The 23,587-nt window shown below is 38.2% G+C and overlaps 1 protein-coding gene across 1 annotated transcript in view; it reads left to right on the forward strand.

Moving 5' to 3' along the window:
- The window catches only part of LOC122802304 (T-lymphocyte activation antigen CD86-like), a 247,519-nt gene extending 224,325 nt beyond the window's left edge, over nucleotides 1-23,194 (forward strand). The window contains exons 6-7 of the mRNA XM_044071949.1: nucleotides 22,835-22,978; nucleotides 23,091-23,194. Coding sequence (XP_043927884.1) covers nucleotides 22,835-22,978; nucleotides 23,091-23,194 — 248 coding nt within the window. The remainder of the gene's footprint in view (nucleotides 1-22,834; nucleotides 22,979-23,090) is intronic.
- Nucleotides 23,195-23,587: the final 393 nt, after the last annotated feature.

Consider the following 23,587-nt stretch of genomic DNA (forward strand, 5'->3'; position numbering starts at 1 on the left):
GGCATAGACATTATTTATTTATTTAACATTTGTTTGCCAGGATAGTCTGAGTGGACGACAAGTGTCCATTTTCAGTGAAGTCCTGGGGAGAAAAACTCCATAAGTTTACAGAGAGAAGAAAAATGAGACATTACAGAGTAGTTGCATATAGATTGTAGACTTTACAGCCATTAGTATACAATAAGGGGATGTTCCCCCTTTTGGTTGAAAATACAAGTGTACAAAATAAACAATGAGAGTAGATAAGAACCTGGTAGAGCATTGCAAGATATTTCACAACTGAATAAGAGTATATAAATGTTTAAGTTTTCCATATATACATTCAAGCAAATATACATGTAAGAGCATATACATGCATACACATACATACACACACATACCTATATGTATCTATCTATATATCTATATATATACATATATATATATATATATATATATATATATATATATATATATATATACACACACACACACACACACACACATATATATATATATATATATACACACACACACACACACACACACACACACACACATACACACACACACACACACACACACACACACACACACACACATATATATATATATATATATACACACACACACACACACACACACACACACACACACACGCACACACACACATACACATGCACACACATGTATCCACATATATATAGTATATATATATATATATATATATATATATATATATATATATATATATATATGGATCTATATGACTACATCGACAAGTTACAACATCGACATCCACATTGTCGACTCGAGATCACCAACAAATTAAATAAGCGAAATGTCAGATTACCGACATTTACATGTTCGACAAACACGCATTCACGAATTAAATGCTCCTAACAGCTGCACAAAACTGCTACCCTTACTAAACCATGGTATTCATGCATAGCTAAATGAAAACTCTGTTGCAGTATATTGAAAGTCCCACGTGTGTCTATACATTTTTTGTTGAGTGTTAATATGCTGTTGATACACTGACATTTTCTAGCAGCTCCAGTTATGGGAAAAAGTTCAGCAGTGAGGTGCCCTGAAGTTACTGTGTGAAGAGTACTCCTTGGGAATGCATTTTGTAGTTGATTACCTGATGATTGCTGCATGTAAATTTAATGAAATTTAATGCTGAAGTCACAAAAGAGAGTGAGTAAGAAATGGTAATTTATGAAGGCAGTCTACATACAGGTGCCTAAATTACTTTATTGTCACACTGTGACCCTTTATACTAAGCATGGTTTCTGTTATGGATCGTTGTGTTGGGCACTTGTTAAATAAGTACTACAGTACTGCCTTACAATGCTCCTCTTCTGACAGAAAACTGTGATGACTGAAGTTATGTTCCTTCACAAACAAAATACTTCAGGAAACTAAATAAGATCTAGGGTGGCAATTGCATTCACAACATACTGCAAGGAAAGTTATGTTATGAAATCTTACCAGCACTATGGTGTAAAGGGAAAAGCGCTGACTACAGCCCAGGTGACTCAAATTCATTTAGTGGTTTCCTTGTCTGAGGCATTCTCAGGGAAGATGGGACTGGAAAAACATGGGGGTGTGGATTGTACTAATGGGGAAAAACAGAGGGGGCATTGGCTTTGTCACAGCATGAGTGTGAAGATATGTCAGAATGTCCCCATTGCAGGTCTTCCCATGGATGTTAATCAGCGTGCCTGCATGTGGATGAGGAAAGGAATTTAGGGCTCAGTAGCAACAACACTTGTCAGGAGCAGCATGATGCTGGACCAGAAACCTCAGTCTCCTCACAAGCTCTGAGCCTAAACAAGTCTGTTTCAGCTAAGGAGTCACTGGTAGACCCGTTAGTGAGGAGAGGCCCTGTTGTCAACTGCAAGAAGAAAAAGTTACATTATGAAATATGATATGGCTGAAAAGGCGATTGTTCGTAGCTGAAGAAAATTAAACAAATTCGCTAAAGAGTCTCAGGAATTTTAGAAAGCAGAGAGTCTACAGCTCTTCACACACACACACACACACACACACACACACACACACACACACACACACACACACACACACACACACACACACACACACACACACACAAAATAACAGTAGAGTACTTTGTCAGTTGTTGAAGCACTTACTATGTTGTATGGGTCCAAACTATTTATTTATTAAGTTAGTTACATTTGTTTACTGGGAAGTTCCAACTGGACACAGGTCCATTTTCAGTGGAGGCCCGGGGAGAAAAGTTCCACAGAACAATAAATGAGCAGCAGAGTACATGAAGAACAATTGAATATACATACAATAACAAATACATACTGCAACAAACATTAGCTATAAATATAATATGAAACATAGTAATGGACATCTATACCAATATCTAGCTAAAGGCTAGGAATAAAGGTAAGATGTATATACAGGTAGTAAATAAACAAATAATATAATAATAAATAAATAAAACAGTAAGCTAGCATACCAGTTTCTGCCTTGGAAATATTAAAAAGAAAAATGCTATAAAATGGTAAATTGAGTACTTACATATTCATCCATCTGGGGACTTATCTTTCCAAATCTTGTTTAGCCATGATGTGCTTATAGCAACGTACGTATGAAGGAATATCATTACAGGCATTATACCAGTGAAATAAAACAAATAAGATCTGACTGAGGTTTGCAACAAGTACATGTTATGAATTGACACAAATGTGTATGGGTTGAGAACAATGCAGTATATTAAAATGAAGTTATTTTAAAAGTATAAAGCCAGAAATGAAATGAAATGAAGATGTGAGGAAGAAAGAACATTTTGTCTTGATTCTATTTACCTCTGGAAGTCATATACAAAATAACACTTTTTATGATACCGTCAAAACAGTGGTTCCTATTTTTGATTATATTAGCAGAGCAGTGAAATATTCTGGGGTGGAATTTGATACAGCCTTTCTAGAAACGTCCAACCTGGTCGTAATGTAGAGCACTGTTCACCCTTATTGTTTACAGAATCAAGCATCACTCTTATTTATGGAAAGGGATTCATCAACCCACCCCATTTCGTGTAAATTGTTCAGGGTAGGACCAATTCACTCACCACTGCAGCAATTTATTAATACAGACCAAGAAGAAACTTTGCAATGAGAGGGTGTGATGTTCACTCATTGAATTATGTTATGCACCTAGTGCACTACTAAAAATCAAACTGTAAAATACGTGCTACAAAATAATAAAACAGAAAATAGTAGGTAGTCCGCAGTTGAGTTAAAAATGGAATATCCTTTATTGAAACACACAGACAAGCAATCCTACTTGAATATAATGAAAATCATCAAAAACATTCTTTATTTATATATAATCCAGTTATTTGGAGCAAGGGAGAGGTTACTGAAGGTAGTTCTGTTAAGAGCAATAAAAGCATTAAAATCATTCTTTTAAAAAAGTCCTCCTTCCTCTTAACAACACAATGTAATCTAAGACTGTGCTGCCTTAGAGCTGAAGCTGAAAAGCCAGAGACAAATTAAAATATAATATAAGACCAGCTTATTAACACATTATATAGCCAAATCAACTAATCCAAACTTTATTAATTAAGAAACTAACAAAATGACAAACAAAAATCTACAACTAGAAATCTATCAGAATAAATATTAATAAATACAAACTAAACCACTTTTATGCATCTGAGGATGTACAGGCCAGTGTATTTCTTCACACCAGTATCAAGCCTGGGTAAAAGGGAAGGGTTATGTCAGGAAGGACTTCTGATGTAAAATTTTTGCCAAATCACATATGTGGACAACAATACAGATTTCCATACCAGATCGGTTGAGTCCCAGGTTAACAATGACCGCTACCAGTACTGTTAGCCAACAGGGTGCTGGTGGAAATTGGGCTACTGTTGCCGAATAAGAAGGAGAAGAAGAGGGGGAAGGCATAGCTGGAGGCAGGAGAGGAGGAAGGTTAGGAGTGTGGAAGTGAGGTTAGGTGCTTTGAATGTTGACAGAACAACTGGTGAAGGGAGAGAGCTAGCTGATATGATGGAGAAAAGAAGGTTGCTATATTGTGTGTGCCAGAGACCAGATGGAAGGGGCGTAAAGCCAGGTGTATCAGAGGTGGGTTCAAATTGTTCTACCATGTTCTACCATGGTGTGGCTGGGAGGAGAAATGGAGTAGGGGTTATCCTGAAGGAACAGTATGTCAAGAGTGTTTTGGAGGTGCAAAGAGTGTCAGACAGAGTGATGAACAGATTGATGTAAGCTGGAAATTAATGGTGTAATGATGAATGTCTTTAGTGCATTTGCTCCGCAAGTTGAGTATGCAATGGATGAGAAAGAAAAATTTGGGAGTGAGTTGGATGAAGTGGTGGAGAGTGTACCCAAGGATGAGAGCATGGTAACTGGAACAGATTTCATTGGATATGTTGGTGAAGGGAGCAGAGGGGATGAGGAAGTGATGGGTAGGTATGGTGTCAAGGAGAGGAATGCAGAAGATCAGATGGTAGTGGGTTTTGTGAAAAGGATGGATATGGCTGTGGTGAGCATGTATTTTAAGAAGAGGGAGGAGCATAGGGTGACATACAAGAGGGGAGGAAGATGCACACAGATGGAATATATCTTATGCAAGAGGGCCAGTATGAAGGAGATTGGAGACGATAAAGTGGTGACAGAGGAAAGTGTAGTTAGGCAGCATAGAATGGTGGTCTGTAGGATGACATTGGCAATCAAGGAGAGGAAGAGGAGTGTGAAAGCAGTGCCAAGGATTAAATGGTTAAAGTTAAAAAAGGGTAATTGTGAGGTGAAATTCGGGGAAGAGTTAATACAGGCAATGGGTGGCAGTGAAGAGTTACCAGATAGCTAGGCAACTACAACAGAGGTGGTAAGGGAGAGAGTTAGAAAGGTGCCTGGACATCAGGACAGAGGAAAGAGGACAAGGAGACCTGGTGGTGGAATGAGGAACTATAGGAGGGTATACAGAGCAAGAGGATGGCAAAGAAGTAGTAGGATTGTCAGAGAGATGAAGAAAGTAGACAGGTGTACAAGGAGATGAGGCATTTCATGAAAAGAGAGGTAGCAAAGGGTAAAGATAAGGTCTATGGTGAGTTGTATGAAAGGTTGGACACTAAGGAGGGAGAAAAGGACCTGTACCAACTGGCTAGACAGAGGGAATAAGTGGGGAAAGATGTGCAGAAGGTACGGGTGATAAAGGATAAAGAGGGAAATGTACTCACAAATAAGGAGATTGTGTTGAGCAGATGGAAAGAGGTGCAGGATATGTACAAGGGCAGTTTCACAGTGGTGAGGTCTGCAGTAAGAGGTATTTTTAACTCTTCTCCTCCTGAAAAGGATGGGAAGGGGGTTGATAAGTTTGGGGAAAAGTGTGTGATTCTAAACCTTCATTTTTAAAATTCTAAATTGTCAGGTTCATATGTTGAAATGTATCCTGGCTAACTGTGAAAGTATGGAGAATGTTTTGGCATCGGTTTCCTGTTGTGAGGAGAAATCTGCTTTTTTACTTTAGTTTCTTCTGTTTCACAAGTAATCATTCATTGTTTAAAATGCGTTAATGACACTACATAACATACATAGAAGGAACTATGGAAAATGCTAGTAATCAATAAAGGAAATGTAATGGCCACTTCCAAGTACAATCCAATGAAACAGTCTCACCCTGTGTGAACAGCCCAGGTTTTCCACTCAGACTTTAGTCTCAGTGAGGCTTCCTCAACATTCTGGGTCTCATGGCATTTATGATGCTCATGAAATGCCTTGCAAGACCTCACGTGCAAAAAATACAATAGTACCCAAAATCCCTATGATCCCAGCATCAAAACCCACTGGCTTTTTAAATTCCAGTATTGGGCTTTGCAAAAATGGAGATCATGTGGTGGAGATATCAGATTTCTCAGAAAACAGGTTTTCCGTTTTCCACGTCTGCACCTACTCAGACTAGTTAGTCACAACAGATACCTCAGATTTTGCTTGGGGATTAATATCAATAAGCATAAAACAAAAGGCAGACCAAAACACATAAACTTAAAAGAGATGTTAGTTCTTACAAATCCGTTATTTATCTGAATCATCTGTGGTCCTAGGACCTATTCTAGTGATGGGGTACATAAACAAGCATGAGGAGAACAAATCTTACCCCTGGACAGACTAGCTGTGTTAGCATGGGTTACAGCTTTACAGCACATTCTCACTCTATAGAAATCTCGCATCCCATCAGAGCCAAACTGTGTGGCAGACAAGCTGAGCAGGACCAGGGCAGACCCTCATGAATGGAAACAGAATCAAGGAGTGTTCCGTGATCTGGTTCATCTGTGAGGAATGTAGGTCATTTTACCTCCACTCTAAACAATCAACTGGCAAACTTCTGTTCCAGGACTAAGAAGACTTGGAGACAGAGGACTTTTCTTTCCCTTGGGCAGGAATATTCCTATATGCATTTCTACCTGTTCCACTGATTTGTAGTGTACTTCTGAAGATTCACAAGGACTCCTCAAAGAGTATTCTGGTTGCTCCTTTCTGGCTTAGGCAACAGTGATTCTACCTTCTTTTGAAATTGGCCAATTACCACAAGCTTTCTCACATACTGAATTGTATCATGCAAGATCAGGAGTGTTTGATACATCCTGACCCCAAACAACTGCAGTTGACTGCCTGGATGATAGGGTTTACATACTTTTTAGGCACTGGTTTTCTGATGAAGTGCAGCAAATATTAATGGAAGCAAGAAAGCCTGCTAGTAGAAAAACATCTATTATCAAATAGAAAAGATTTTCTACTTGGTGTCGACAAAAGCACCATCACCCATTCAGGACTAGTGTTTCTCTGTTTTTACAGTATTTGTATGAGTTACTATCTTATAACCACACACAACATGGCCACACACTGCATGCTCTTAACAATGTCTGCTTACCTTCCTGCAGTGTGGAGTACACTGCATGCACAGATATCACGGTGAAGTTAAAACATAAAACCATAATGTTGTATACAGATGTTTATAATGTCATCATTAGTACATTGTGATTTGTGAGACATATGTTCTGAGATTATATACAACTATTATTGCAAGTATTACACAAGTAGTGGATATTGTCATTGTACCAAGCATATTAGAGAGATCCACTGTCCAGTCCACACCTTGAAATGCACATAGGAAAGCAGCTAGTTGCAGACCAAGAAAAGAATGCCAGACTGCATTAGTACAACAGGGTAATGTACCAAGTGTGCAACAGCAGCTTCAAGATGCTATGTGAAGTCATATAGCATGGGAATGCTGTGGCACCATACCTGTCAACCTCCAAGAGCAAGAAATCTGGACAAAGTCATAAATAAAAGTGGGACAAAGTCCCAAAAACAGGGGCAATTTTAAATATTGCTCTTACAAACAGAAAGTTAATAGAATAACATGTTTTGCATTAGCATGAATTTTCTGAAGGGTATGTCGAAACTCAGATGTCTGCTATTATTTTCAAAATTAAATCTATAATTATTTGCCACTAATTTGCCAGAAAACTACAATTGTATGAAAAATGGATCAAAACTATGAGGCAAAAATCTGGACAGTCTGCAAAAATCTGTACAGTTGAGAGGTATTCTCTCTGTAGCAGGTCATCAATGTATGCAAGCTATGTTGCAGGCCCTGCTATGACCATACAAAAGGTATATAATGCATGTTGCTTGCGTGGTGGCTGCTCATGTCCACAGTCATTAAAGTTTACACCTTTGAGTACTGGTCACTTCGTAGGGTTTGCATGCAACCAATCTAAAATGTGTGCTGCCACCTATCTACTTGTGTGGTATGTTAATCTTGGCTGTGCACCTCAGTGGAGATGAAAAGACATAAAGCTAACAAACACCTTTTAAGCAGAGAATCTTCAGTGACTTTCCAGCCATTGTTTGCTACCTTGATCTCCACATATATGCCAGTTATGGGAAGTTCCTCCTGTAACTACTCCATGTTATATATTGTAATTCACTTTGGTCAGGACCACCAGGGAAATATTTTACCACTGTTGCCTGTCTTTACTATCCATAAATACATGGTTTTGGTGTGAGTTCTACAACATGATGCACTATGGATCTTGACTGATCAACATCATTATTTTCTTACCCTAATATATCGTTACTTATCACATTCTTTTGATTGTGGTATTGATTTTTAATATCATAGTTGAAGAGGTCAGGCAAGAATCATTTCCTGGCCTTGGAAATTAGGCTAAGTTGACTGACAGACCTGTATTTCTGAAGGTCTTTGGTTGGGCCTCCTTTCTGCAGAGTCACTGCTATAACTGTTTTTCAAAACTCAGGGACATAACCTGTGGCTAGGCTTTAGCTAAACAAGTACAAGAGGGGTTTAGTTAGGGCATGTCTGCTGCTACTAATTAGGCATACAGGGTCCATTTCCTGGGACCATGAAAGTGTGTTTTTACAGTGTATAGCCAGATACTAATTCTACAGCTACTGCTACTACTAATATTACTACAGCTGCTTCTTCTACTGTTATTACTGCTTCTACTACCACTATTACTACTACTGCTGCTGCTACTACTAATATTACTACAGCTACTTCTACTACTGTTGTTATTACTGCTTCTACTACTACCACTATTACTACTACTGCTTCTGCTGCTGCTAATATTACTACAGCTACTTCTACTACTGTTATTACTGCTTCTACTACTACCACTATTACTACTACTGCTGCTGCTGCTACTAAAATTACTACAGCTACTTCTACTACTGTTGTTATTACTGCTTCTACTACCACTATTACTACTACTGCTTCTGCTGCTGCTAATATTACTACAGCTACTTCTACTACTGTTATTACTGCTTCTACTACTACCACTATTACTACTACTGCTGCTGCTGCTACTAAAATTACTACAGCTACTTCTACTACTGTTGTTATTACTGCTTCTACTACTACCACTATTACTACTACTGCTGCTGCTACTATTACTACAGCTACTTTTACTACTGTTGTTATTACTGCTTTTACTACTACCACTATTACTACTACTGCTGCTGCTGCGACTAATATTACTACTGCTACTTCAACTACTGTTGTTATTACTGCTACTACTAGTACCACTATTACTACTACTACTGAACAACGACAACTACTATTACTGTTACTAAGTTCTGTTTAACACAGCCTGGAACTTCTTCTGTGTATGTTGTATTTCCTACTCAGTCTATGTATCATATTAGTACTAATGTATCTTTTGTTATTTCTGTACACTTGTATTAGTTTTACTTTGTGTAGCCTTAAATATCCAAGTACTGTAGTCTATAGAAACTGGCAGTGTTTACATTGGTCTATGCTGTAAATGCTTTTGTAATTCCAATTACTGTGTGCTTTAAAATGTTTTCTGGAAAGCCTATTGCTAGTTGGTTGAAAACTGTTTTGGAGCTTTGCTCCTCGAGCCTCCACTGAATAGGGTTATTGCATGGGTCATTCAGACTTTTCGGGTAAAGAAATAGTAGTAAATGACTAAATAAATAAATATTGTTAACTACATCTGGGAATCTTTGGGTGTACAAAACATAGAGGTGTAGGTATGCCATTTAAATGATGGATAACTGAAATCGACCAATATAAAGATATTTTTTGATAAGGGTAGTTCACTAAGTACATTTACAAATTTGTCATAGTCTAGTGGGGACATGGATAGTGTGCTATAGAAGGCTATAAATTGATGGTTGTTCTCATTAAAAGTAAGTTGGAGTTTAAAAAATGCAGCATTAGGGTCACAGTATATTTGCCTGGAGTCTATATTATCTCCAAATATGGAGATTGTCTCTACAGTCCCCCCCCCACCATCTTTCTCTCTTTTCTCTCTCTCTCTCTCTCTCTCTCTCTCTCTCTCTCTCTCTATATATATATATATATATATATATATATATATATAGACAGAGAGCGAGAAGAACAATTACTGCCAAACAAAACCCACTAAGTGGAATAAATAGTCAAAAAAAATAAATAAACTAGAGGAAAAAAGCACAAAACTAAATTCATGGATCCAGTATCAAAATATTTTATACACAACGTCAGACCAAACATTCATCCAAAGGGTACTTACGTATTATCGCAACCAGATTTCTGCACTGCCATAGTTCGTCATGTGTGTGCAGAAACAGGTCTCCTAACCTGAAAAGGGGTCTGTAAAGAAATAATCATTAGTCTGTCACAGGGGGGTATGATCCAGGAAGAGGAGTAAGGGGGCAACTTTGTACTGAGGAGACGTACCTCTTTGCTCTTGTAACTGCTTGACGATTGCTGCATTTCTCAAATCTATGTTATCAAAGGGAAAGCGAGTCAGGAAATACACTGTGTAACTGTAGCACACATAATCTGTCAAGGACACATTTTGCGTACTTAAAGAGAAACAAGTGCATGAAACATGGTAAAAAGTGTTATTCAAAGTGTTGTGGATGCCTCGGATAAAACGTGATGGACTGCTGGATAGCTATGGTTCAGACATGGTAAGGCAACGGAGTTAAAAACTGAGGTGAGCTATGATCAGAAGTGTACATAACATTTTTAAAAAAATTAAACTGTTTTCTTTTTTCTTTCATGCTGTTAGCTGCAGCAGTACAGCAGTGATCCACATATACCCTTTTAGTTCAGTGTGGAAGCACTCATCGTCTGTTTAACAGACTTGCTCAGACTCATACAGTAATGGTTGCAAATCATTCTCTGGATATTGATGTGAATGCTTCTATAACATTGCTAACGGTGCCTCAAATGCATCCAACAATAGTGAAGCAAACCTGTGTTTTCCACAGTATGGTATAACTTTTCCCATAATATGTCATTCCCAAAATTCTTCACACCAGTTTCATGCACTCGTTTCTGTTGAACTGTGCTAAATTCACAACCGCGAAAATCTGGTTGCAATAATACGTAAGTACCATCCAAAGTAATATAAGTAATTTCAAATACTATTCAAACTTCTTCAGACTAATTAATACTTTAAATAATTTAAATAAACAAGTAAATGCTGATAAAAACAATTAAAAAGACCTCAATAATAAGGAATGCTCCACAAAGAAGCTAACACCAAAACCATTGTGAACTAATCATCATTTGTAAGTTTACACCTATTGCAAATTCTAGGCCAAGCTTTGAGTATAGGTAAACCAGCTGATCTAATTTACTGCACAGAATCAGAGGGTCTGTCTAAAAGCAGAGCCACAACCTGACAGAGAAACAAAGAGAGTAGGCAGGACAACAATGAAAACTGGTTTTGGTTCCAGTTAAGTATGTTTCACCATGGGAGATCAGTGTATAGTTCATTAGCATACGTAACAGTCTGGGTTTTTATGTACATGGAAAACAAAATGCAACACCTGACAAAAATCAATCTTATGCCTGGATGAGAGACCTGCAGTCTGATAAGGGGAATAGGGAAACAAGAATTACAGAGGAATGAAGGAGTGTAAGACGGACTGTGTAATTGTATCAAAACAGGACACAAAAGCCAAACCCTTAGGCTAAACTCGATATGAGATGAGACTTGAAAAGCAAGCGCTGGGAAAAACAGCAAGCTGACTGGTGTTGGCAGTTTGTAGATGGAATGAAGAATTAAGACATTCAAAAGTGTGAAAAGAAAAAAAATAGAATTCAGACAAAAAGATAGGAAATACCATAGGGTATGATCAAAATCCTAAAGAAAATCACTTCTGACACTACTGTCAAAAGACTAAGAAATCCCAAGGAAGATAATAGAACAATGGAAAAGCATATAAAGGCTATAGACAAAAAGGTGAGAAAAACTAATAAAATGTAGCCATAGTCTATTATATGAATAAAAGCATTTTATATTCGCATCTCATTAGTAACTATAATATCCCTTCTTTCAAATCCACCCCATTCCTCTCATCCCCTAAAACTATTTCTTTGACTATATGATTGTACTAAATCATACAGAAAGACGTTCTCTAACTATGAATGTACTGCTAAATTAAAAGATATGATGCGGGACTATGACATTCGCTTCTAGCCCAAGGCCCAAAAATGTGACATTGAGGTTGTTCAAGTCAATGCAAGGATAGGTAAAGGGACTGTGGTATGTGGGTGTAGATGTATGTGTGGGTGTGTAGGTATGCGTGCATAGCTGTGTGTGTGTGTTTGATAAGTACTTGTGTGTGTAGGACAGTGAGTGTGCAGGGAGGCATGGCTTTGCTTTCACAATGTAGCTACCACAGTTAACTACAGTGGATGTGCCGTTCTGCACATCACTGTAGTTAACTGAGATTCACAGATAAGTGGATCATAGCTAACAAGTCTATAAATCACAAAGTACCATGTTATGTTAACAAGCCCACGTTATCTTAGCCCTTGACACAATGTAGTAGGGCTTTTATGAATCCATGGGATTATTTTTTCTTTATATGGAATGTATAATCCCTGTTATCAAAAGTATAAATGCTGAAAATGTTTCTCTTAATTGTATAGATTGTATTGCCTTGGTGCTTTTCAAGTGTTCATATGCTCTGTATGCACTGCACTAGCCTTAAATGGTAGAGTTGGATTAGTCCTCTAACACTGAAAACAATTACAAAATAATAAATAACTGAACAAATAGAAAAGGCTCAAGGAAATTGAAGCAACAACTAAAACTCAACGAAAAATGAATGACCACCTAAGAGTGAGGGACAACATAAAAGGGTATCTAAATATACAAAAGCTGAGAAATTAAATATAATGTGTTTTATGCTGCTACTAATTGAATAATAACTCTAACACTACCTTCCACAACTCAAAAAAAGCTTGCACCCTATTCCTACTGATAAAATATACCAGCTATAACACTAAAATGAAAGTATGGAATGATGTCTATATCAGAAAATATGATTTGGGGGCAAATGTGAGAATATTTATAGAAGCGACTTAAAGTTCCATGGGGTATCAACAGGACTACTATCTTATATGTGCAGAGTACCTAAACTAAAGGAGCCAAGTATGGGAAAGGCATAGTCAGCTAAGATATTCTTACTATGAGGTCTACTGAGACCCATGGCTCTTAGTCATGTGACCTAAAAGGATACGTTTTGGGTGTAGAGTCTTTTCTGGTGAGACTGGGACAGGAATTGGAATTAAGTAGCTTAAAAAGGAAAGATGTCATGGGTAGAACTAAATACTCTTTTAGTAAAGACTTCTGCATCATGGTCAGTTTTTCTGAATCCTGACCTATTTGCTCCTAGAACGTAACCTGCAACATTCCTGGGTTTTATCCTACAGCTTGAACTGTCTCCTCTGTGAAACTGAGTAAATCACTTAAGCAGATAGTACTGCCAGATTTTGCCCATGAAAAGGGAATGTATGTCCAATGGTCTTACTTTGCTAACAATTTTAATTTATTAATGTTCCATACCCACTGGGACTATTAGTAATCAGTGTGAATGGAAGCCAGAAGGCTTGATATAGTACAAAAAAGTGATTATCATAATGAGTTAGCAGTGTAATAAGCACACAGTTCTAGTTCACTAAGAGATATGCAATCTGTCCATTTTTTTACTTTTTCCTTGATTTCAGTGATGTTTTAACATAATCATAAACTGTGATTGAGACAAATAGCTTGCCGATATAAAGATGTTCGTTAACTAGACTTGTAATTTTAATTGACTTTTTTTCCTATTTTTGAACTGAGATGTAAGACTTCTGGAATTCAGATAGATTCTCTCCACCTAAACTAAATGGCTAACATTAGTTAGTTAGTGCAACTAACAGAATCTCTGATTTAGAGGCAAAATAAAACTATACAGAGGAGTACCTCTACAGTGATTCATTTCCATGTCTCTGAATCAAATACTGCACTTTCAGATTTCACCGTGCAAGTGTTCTTTCTAGCAACCCATACATCCCAGTAGCATAGACACCCTTCAACATGCACAAGCTCATGCAGACAGATACATACACACACAAAACTCACATACAGACACCCATGCACACTCCTAGACATTCCCAAACAGACATACACACACAACCAGGTCTCCATAAAAAAGCCCCATAACACTTACTGACACTCACAGAATTACTCATGCACACTTGCATGAATGTGCTGACAGAAATACATACAGAGGGATCTTCCCATACTTATGTCCCTGTGAGTGACCACCCAGATAAACACACACACACACATATTCAAACATGGACACACATAAATACAAATACATATACACACATCCATTCACCTGCATTCATGCCCCACAGACACAGATGTCCCCGCGCGTGCATGCACACACACACACACACACACACACACACACACACACACACACACACACACACACACACACACACACACACACGAACACACATGCACGCACACACATGCACAAACAAACACACACACACACACACACACACACACACACGCACGAACACACACGCACGCACACACATGCACAAACACACACACACACACACACACACACACACACACACACACACACACACACACACACACACACACACACACACACACACACACACACACACACACACACACACACACACATTCCTCTGCTATACCTACCTGTACTTGCAGGATGAGCCACAACTATTCCTATAGGTGTGAATGGGTCAGTACCATCAAAAGATGGCATTCACATTTTCCTCTCAGAGAAAAAAAGTAGCTGGGCAGAAAGAATCTTTGAATCATTCCATTCTGCTAAGTTACTACAGAGCCATTGCCCTTTTGGAGAGGAAGCAAATGGCTAATCAGCATCACTTGCTCCCCTGGACTGCTGCGTGAGTGTGCAGTTTCTCAGTGAGATCTCTCTCCATGTTACAGCCACCATTACAGAAAAAATGTTGCAGGACAGTGGTTTCCGAACTGGGAGACTTAACACAATCTAGAAAATGTTTGAGTAAAGACTTCTGCATCACGGTTACTTTTTCTGAATCTTGAGCTATCTACTCCTAGAACTTGACTTACAATATCCCTGGGTTTTATCCTACAGCATGACTTGCCTACTATGTGAATAGTTCACTTAAACAGATATTACTGACAGAATGCCCCTGAAAAGGGAATGTATGTCCAATAGTCTTACCTTGCTTCTTCTTCTTCTTCCGGCTTTTCCCGGTTAGGGGTCGCCACAGCAGATCACCTGTCCGCTCATGATTGGTAGTGGAGTTTTACGGTGTCGAGTTGCCAGCCCAGCGCCCAACCTTCCACAGAAGGCACACACACACACACAATCACACCTAGGGCCAATTTAGAGTGTCCAATCCACCTACAGCATGTCTTTGGGATGTGGGAGGAAACCGGAGCACCCGGAGGAAACCCACGCGACCACAGGGAGGACATGCAGACTCCGCACAGAAGGCACCCCAGCCGAGGATCTGTTCCATACCCACTGGGACCATTAAGAATCAGATCACTACCCTGGTGAGCAAACCAAAATCATCTGTTTTTTGCAGGGGGCTAACACCTCCCCTCCACACCACTTATGTGGACAACTGTTTGGCCTCATCCTATACTATCACTAATCTCTGTCTCTCTCTCTCTCTCTCTCTCTCTCTCTCTCACTCTGTCTACATATATGCATCAGCAGGTTAAGCCTACTGTCTAATACATTAATTTTTCCTTGGCACGGACTTGAGAAGTAAGTGGAGAAACAGTGGAGTGTCAGTAGTTCAACAAGTAACATGCCCATCTTTAGTGCTAGAACATCAGAAGGCTGTGGGTTGCATTCTCACCATAGGTGCTTGGATTTGTTTTACATTACTGACACTGCAGTACAAATTAAAGGGGTTGCTGCCATCCTTTGGATGAGATGTTAAATCGAGGTTCTGTCTTCCTCAGCTAGGCACTAATCAAATATAGCAGGGGAAGTTCCCTTGGCCAAATTTCCCCTAATCAGTATGTATACTACTTTGGGTCTTTCCTGAAAAGAAGTCTCTGGTCTAGTGGGAATAACCCAATAAATAAATATTGTAACTGACTGACATCATTTATAGGTCACCTAGTTTATATCTAAGCATACTAATGATGCTTGGTACTATGCTTATAGTAACTGATTCCATGTAATTTTTCACTGGTCCAGTGTATTCACTTGACATAAATTCACAACCGAAAGGAATCCCAAGTTAGGCTTCATACACAAGTCTGCTGTTATGCTGTTTGTGTGTGTGTGTGTATGTGTGTGTGTGTGTGTGTATATATATATATATATATATATATATATATATATATATATATATATATATATATACGTATATATATATATATATATATATATATATATATATATATATATATATATACACACACACATATTTCAAGTGCAGCTAACTGTATGTGCACATTCTTGATAATGTATTTTTTTTCTAAATGCTGTGTAATATGTTACTCAAAAATCTAATTGCTGCATAATATTGTTAATGGAGTGTTTCTTCCTGAGCCTCGGCTGAAAAGAGGTTACATGTACATTCAGACTTTCATAGTAAACAGCTACAAATAAATAAATGAATGAACAAACATACCGACTCTGAGATCACACAACAGTGTGGAAAAGGAGAAACTTCTTTAATCCCACCATCTGTTAATTGCTGACCTCACACTAACACCTTGATACAATGATTCCTGTTTTGGCAAGTCACACAATAAATAAAAGTGATGGCATACAAATATACACATGGCAACCATTTGAAATGTCAGGATCTGCTAGAGCGAGTCCCGAAAGCAGAGACTGAATAATAGAAAGAAAGGACTTACATAGATTAAATTTGAGATGCCATTTCTTGGAATAACGTTTTTCCTCCAATGTGTGGTAATCCCAGAGCTGGTATATATAAGTTGAGTGGGTGTGGGCTTGCTCCCAGGAAAAAAAGGAGTTTTAAGAAGAGCGATTTTCAAGATGCACTCTTCTCTGGGATTTCAGTCTTTTTTTTTTCAGCACTTGGCATTTCTAGTGCCAACATTTCAATAGGAAGCCTGCATTCACATAAACATGATATACAGACCCTCACACAGAAAGAGTACCACTTACTTTATTATCATTTGTGTGCTGCACATACTTTATATTCACTGCGCTGTATTATCTTTTATTGCTTTTTATTGTTTAAAGTAACTTTTTTATCAATTCTTTGCTACTTTACATACATCTAAAGGCATATGTGACTAAAGAAAATAGCAATTTATAAAAACCTTGGTGTTGAATAAGCAGGAAAAAAAAATCAGAATCCCATCCACACTCTGAAGTAGTAATAATATGAAGCTGTGACTGGATACCTGTGCTGACAGATGCATGGTGGGTAATTAGAATCTCATCTGTCAGCTACTTGTGACTGAATGGCAGATATAGCACAGCACCACTGTACACCATTGCATTTCACAGCAGACAGAGTCCTGCAGTGACTAACTTATGTGGGGGAGTGTCAGAGAAGACTTCTGGTTGCCCTGCAGTGCATCTAATAGGCATGTAGGTCTTTGTGAAGACTGAAGTCTTCTGATGTGTCATACAGCACACAGTGTAGCAGAATATTCACCCTACTAATTTAATAGAGCTGTATGCACTTAGGCAAACTGCATGACACATATCAGATGGTGGCGGTGCACATGGTCTTTCTGACCTAATGATGCTGCAGGTGCTTGAGGGATGTATGATGCAACAAAAAGCACAGAATATAGTAATCTGAGCAGCTTATTAATCTAAAAGTACATTATACAGTTGAGGGTGTATGCTGTAACAGTGCTATATATAGAATGTGTGCCAATGCATCTATTTCACTTGAGATGATTATGGTTTACATTTGTAGCAACAACAATGCTCCACTGTGCATTGTCTTATTTTTGATTGCATAGCTGCATTACAACAAATTCATGCAAATGGATCTCCACATAATTACTGCTCGACATGTATGCAGGAATGCCAGGGCTATCTAGAAATTGACTGATCTGTGGTTTGTACATTACCTATTCTTGTTTACTAATATTGTCATTTAAAATTCATATTTCATGACTAATGTCTCAAAACTACAGAGTGTGTGTGTGTGTGTCTGTGTGTGTGTGTGCATGCATTTACACATGTTATTCAGACATATTACAAATGAACTGGATTATGTCTGAATAACAGGTCATGACTAAAATGCACGCTGTTAAACAGTGACAGAATTAAAAGTATTTTTGTATGATTGTAATTGGCTTTCTCCTAATAGAATATCTCTTTAACTTTGAAGTAAATGCATTTTCAGAATATGGTCTTGCCATGCAATGATGCAGCTGGTCATTTGTAGATTAGACTATGTGTATACCTTACAATAATTCCCCTCTTTTGGTTTTCATGTGATATGAATTTCCATGGGATGATTGTTGTGCTGTAATTGAAAGTATTTAAATGATATATTAGAAACTGATGCAGCATCCACATACGCCATACACACACACACACACACACACACACACACACACACACACACACACACACACACACACACACACACACAAGCAATGTGGAGAAAGAAAGGTTGTACACACCATATTTCCCATCCTAGTGTATTCCCTTCCTTTGTGTGTCATCTCCATCCCCTTTGTTGTCCAGTACTCTTCATTCCCAATGCCCTGCTTATATACTCACTCCCCCAAGCTTGTCAGGATTTCCCATCCATCTTTATCTCTTTTTCATGTTTATACACCTCTACTTTTAAACATCTCCCCTCTTTTCATCTCTTGTCTTATGCTTATATCCATACCCATCTTTCTTTCTTAAAAAATGGCTACATTTCTACCTCTTTTAAATGTTGTAATATACAGACATATGCAGACACACATACACACACACACACACACACACACACACACACACACACACACACACACACACACACACACACACACACACACACTGTTGTAGGCCATTTATTGTGGCTTACGAATTTCCATATAGTGCTGAAATGTAAAGCATGTGTATGTGCGTCGGTGCATACCTTCTGTTTACTATTCTATCCTCTTTGAATCATCATTGGCGGCAGTTGAGGGAATCTCTCTCTAATGGGCTTGTATTTCCACAGATTTTTTTTTTATTAGTGGCAGATTAGGCCTTGAAATTCTACCTAGTTAATTTATAACTGCCTTTGGTCCACATTGACAAGACATACCCAATGGAGCTCTTTAAAGTGTATTGTTACCCTACTCATGTATCTGTGTTCATAGGTTCATAGGTAAGTACTAGGCTATCTGCCTGAGTGCATCTATAAGCCTAGCCAGAATGTGTTGGCTTTCACTGCCCCCTTAGATTAGTTCCCTGTGCCTTGGTCCAGCAGAGCCATTACTTCCCTGTGCCTCTGTCCAGCAGAGCCACTGCAGTGATCCCCGGGGTAAATTTTCTGTTTCCCATCCACACGTCAAGGTTTCTCTTGAAGAGTGTTAGTGAAGGGCTCTGCCTAATGTAGATTGGAATCCTGTTCCAAAGCATGGGGAGTCTCTGGGACAGGAATCTATCCCTCCAGCATGTCCTATTTATCGTTGTGGTAAGGTTTAGATGCCTAGAGCATGTGGCTCTTGGGGATTTGTTTTTTTTAGGTGGAACATGTCCATCAATTCTGGGTTGGACATGGCCTTGCATGTCAGGTAGAGATCACCTCTGAGTAAGCGGTATGCAACTGAGTACAGCTGGAGTTTCTTCAGTCGGGCTGCATAGGGCATATGTATGAGGCCAGTAATCCTCTTGGTGAGGTACTTCTGTGGTCTTTCCAGCTGTTGCAGGTGTCTTGTAAGGTACATCCCAAATGGGGCGTTGTACTCTATGATGGGTCAGATGAGTGAGTAGAGGGGCATAATAACCTCTTTTGTTGTAGATGCGAACCCTTTTGTGATTAGGTGGGCCACACAGAAGGATTTTCTAACCACCTTGGCAATATGATTATCAAAGGAGTGATTAGTATCTACTTGGGTCCTCAGATCCCTTATTACATTTTCTGTATTTAGGGGACTACCGCGTATGTGGTAGTTTGCGGGTACTTTGTTTTTTCCAAAGGAGATGACTATGCACATTTTGGCATTTAGCTTGAGGCCATGATGTTGACACCAGGTATCTGTCACAGTGAGACCCTTCTGGAGGATGTCTGTATCAGCTGGAGAGTCAATTATGGCCCCCAGTTTGCAGTCGTCTGTGAACTTGGTCAGCCATAGTCCTCCTGTGCTTGCCTGTACCTCTGAGAAGTATATACCGAACAGGAGGGGTCCCAGGACTGAGCCCTGGGGGACACCACTTGTAACTGGTTTAGAGTCGGATCTAGAGCCTGCAACTCTCACCGTGTGGGTTCTATCCATGGGCCAATTGGCAACCCATCTCATAACATAGGGGTTTATGTCCAGGATGGTGAGCTTGTCTATAATACCAGAATGGGGAATGGTGTCAAAAGCCTTTGCGAGGTCTAGATAGGCTGTGTAGACCTCCTTTCCCTTGTCTAAAGCCTTGGTAACTGTCTCAAAGAAGTCCACCAGGTTTAGGAGGCATGATCTGCCCTTAACAAAGCCAAACTGAGTAGGATCCAATGTTTGAAGGTTCCCATTGTCTCTGTTAATGAATTCCATGATGATGCTCTCCATAGCCTTGCAGACCAGGCTAGTCAGGCTTATAGGGTGATAGTTCCCAGGGTCCGTTATGGCTCCACCTGTTTTACAGTTCAATTAATTTCTCTTCCTATTGATAACACTGCAAGTAGTTTGAAAATAAAACAAAGGTTATGACATGTTATTATGCTGTTTTAGTTTCACTGCTGACTCAGTTTCCTCTTATGATCACACTCAAAATTATGTCAATTTAGGTAATAGCAATGATTTACATACAACAGCAAAGTATTCTGGATATTCAGAAGTACCATACTTCTTTAGAGGAATAGCTAATTACTTATACTATGCTTTTACTAAGAGAGCATCATATGTTAATTTTTCATTGTAGGGTGTTCCACCCATGAGATATAGCTGAAGACTTGTCTTATTAGGACCCAAGACTCCCCTGTTTCTGCACTTTCCATGGAGGATAGTAGCTTATACACTAATGCAGGTAGTGAGGCATTGTGGATTCAGTCTTTCACAGTTTCATGTCAGGAGTTTTCTCTTTCAAGATAAGTTTCAAGGGGCCTTCTTTATCAACAACATTAATTGCAAACACAACACACTTTATACATTAAACACTGTAAAATTTGCTGTTGTATATGATAAGGAGATCACGCCCATCTCTAAGGGCCTTTATTTGCAGTTGCTATGAAAGGTGTTTGACAATATACTTTAATGATACATTCAGGCCTTTAAAGCCAAAGCCCACTAGTTGTAGTCATGATGTGTTTTGCCATTTTCATGGGCATATCTGTACAGTATAACTGGTAACTGGTAAATCTCAGCCAATAAAATGCTCATGGCTTTTTGCCTTTTCTGCGTAACATTTTTACCTTTTGTCTTCATTGTTGCTTGGGATAATTTGCAGTCACCCTGATGTTAAGGGTGTCAGTTTGTTTATAAGCTAAGATTTCTCAAAGAATGGCCAAATTATCCACTTATCCAGTACTGACATGCTCATAAAAAGGGATGAAATGTGTCATGTCTGCAGCTGGTAGAGCTTATCTTTAGAGGCCACTATGCATCAACTTTAAAAAAGAAAAAAGTCAGTGGTTATTCAGATGCCTTAGAGTTACAAAATCTGAATGTCCTTAAGGGATTATTTGTATATAGTCCATAGGCCTCCTTCAAGCTGGGTTTAAGGTATTATGCAGTGAAGACCTTTTTCTGCTTTCTGTTTTACCTTTTTACCCATTGTCTTAATTGTTATTTGGGATATTTTGCAGTCAGCCTAATGTTACAGACATCAAGTTATTTTATAATCTGAAATTACTCAGAAAATGGTCAAACTAACCACTTATACTGCACTAAAGAATCTGTAAATTGGGTGAAATATATCATGTCTAAATCTAGTAGGGATTTGCTTCAAAAAGGCCTGAGTATATCATTAAAGACTTAAAAAACTAAAAAGTCATTGGGTGTTCAGAAGCCTTAGGGTTGGAGTAATTGAGTGCCTTTGAATACTTAATGTATTATACAGTGACTTCTCTGGTTTATCTGGGGTCTTTCTGTTTAATTTTGGCTTTTTGGTGCTTCTGTGTGATCATTTTATTTTGATGGTTGTTTGGGATATTTTGCAGTCACCCTAATGTTAAGAAAATAAAGTTGTTTTATTATATGAGATTTAAAAGAGAACGGCCACATTAACCACTTACAATTTACTTTACCGACAAGCCTATAAAAAGGGTAAAACATGAGATGTCAACAGCTACCAGAGTTTGGCTTTAAAGACCTGAATACTTCATTAAAGATGATTAAAAAGGCAAAAAATCAGTGGGCATTCAGAAGCTTTAGAGCTGGAATGAATGAATGCTCCAAAGGAGGTTTAAGTTATTACACAGTGAAGACTGTGGTTTATCTTGGGTCTTTCTGTTTGCTGCTAACAGAAAGTAAGACATATGAAATATATTATTGTGAAACAAATTTAGCCTTACGTACCTGCTTTATCTTCTAAAAGTAATATGTAAGCAATGTAAGTAAACAAAATGCTGTCCGTTCTGTCAGTTCAGTAACACTATATTTAAAAAAAAAAATCTTGTCACACTTGCGTTTATTGTCCTTTTGTGAAGACATATTGATAGTCGAATTCTGAAAAAATTCATAGCAGTAATTGTAATAACTACCACTAACATAGACTTTAGTGTAATAGCCATATGTCCAATAGTTTCTATGTTGATTTTATTCTTTGTGCCAGAATCAGTTAAAAATAACAACAAATGTTGAAAATCTGTATCCTAACAAATAATCTTGTTCTTGTTTTAGAGACTATTCCTCCACAAGCTGAAAGAATCCATTTGTTTGCACTTTTGGGTTTTGGAATCATCCCTTCTCTATTTCTATTTCTATTTCTATTTTTCTGGCTAAGAAGAATGAGAAATCAGAATATCCCCAGTGCTTCTTATATAGGTTTGTATAGCTTTTTTACTTAATAGGGTTACCAGCTGAGAACATTTACTACATATATTTTAGTTTTCTAAGGTGATGTGCTAATTATAAATATTTCTGCTATGATGTAAAGATTCTGATGGACTAAGTATGCACATCCTAGAATTATTGAATAGAAGAAGAATATTTACTGTTCCTACTGCTACTAAAGAAAGTCACTTACTGTTTACAGTGTAGACCATTACTGTAAAAGGATAAAAAGAAGTGAGGACTTTAAAGCACAATTTGAATTGGATATAAAAGTGTATTTGTTATAACAATCTTAAAATTAATAATCATCTACTTTGAGTTCTTTGCAGATTTCAATAGGACTGTATTAGTCTCAGAATTTCTGTTTGTTGAAGTATTTTTTTGTGACTAGTGATTAAATAATTACATAAACTACAGGTCAGCTGTACTCTGCTTAGAGTTTTGTCTGTGATTCATTTTCCATTTTGATCCTATTATTCGTACTCTTGAAGGGTAAGATATAGTCTAAATATTTTCATTATTTCAGGCAGAGCTGTTTTAATCTTTTTTGCTTCCATGTAGGCTGTCCATCAAGCCTCCCCCATTGTATCTTTAACCCAC

This window comes from Protopterus annectens, chromosome 5.part0 (assembly GCF_019279795.1).
Source record: "Protopterus annectens isolate FY-2018-M chromosome 5.part0, PAN1.0, whole genome shotgun sequence".
In the NCBI taxonomy this organism is placed as follows: domain Eukaryota; kingdom Metazoa; phylum Chordata; order Ceratodontiformes; family Protopteridae; genus Protopterus; species Protopterus annectens.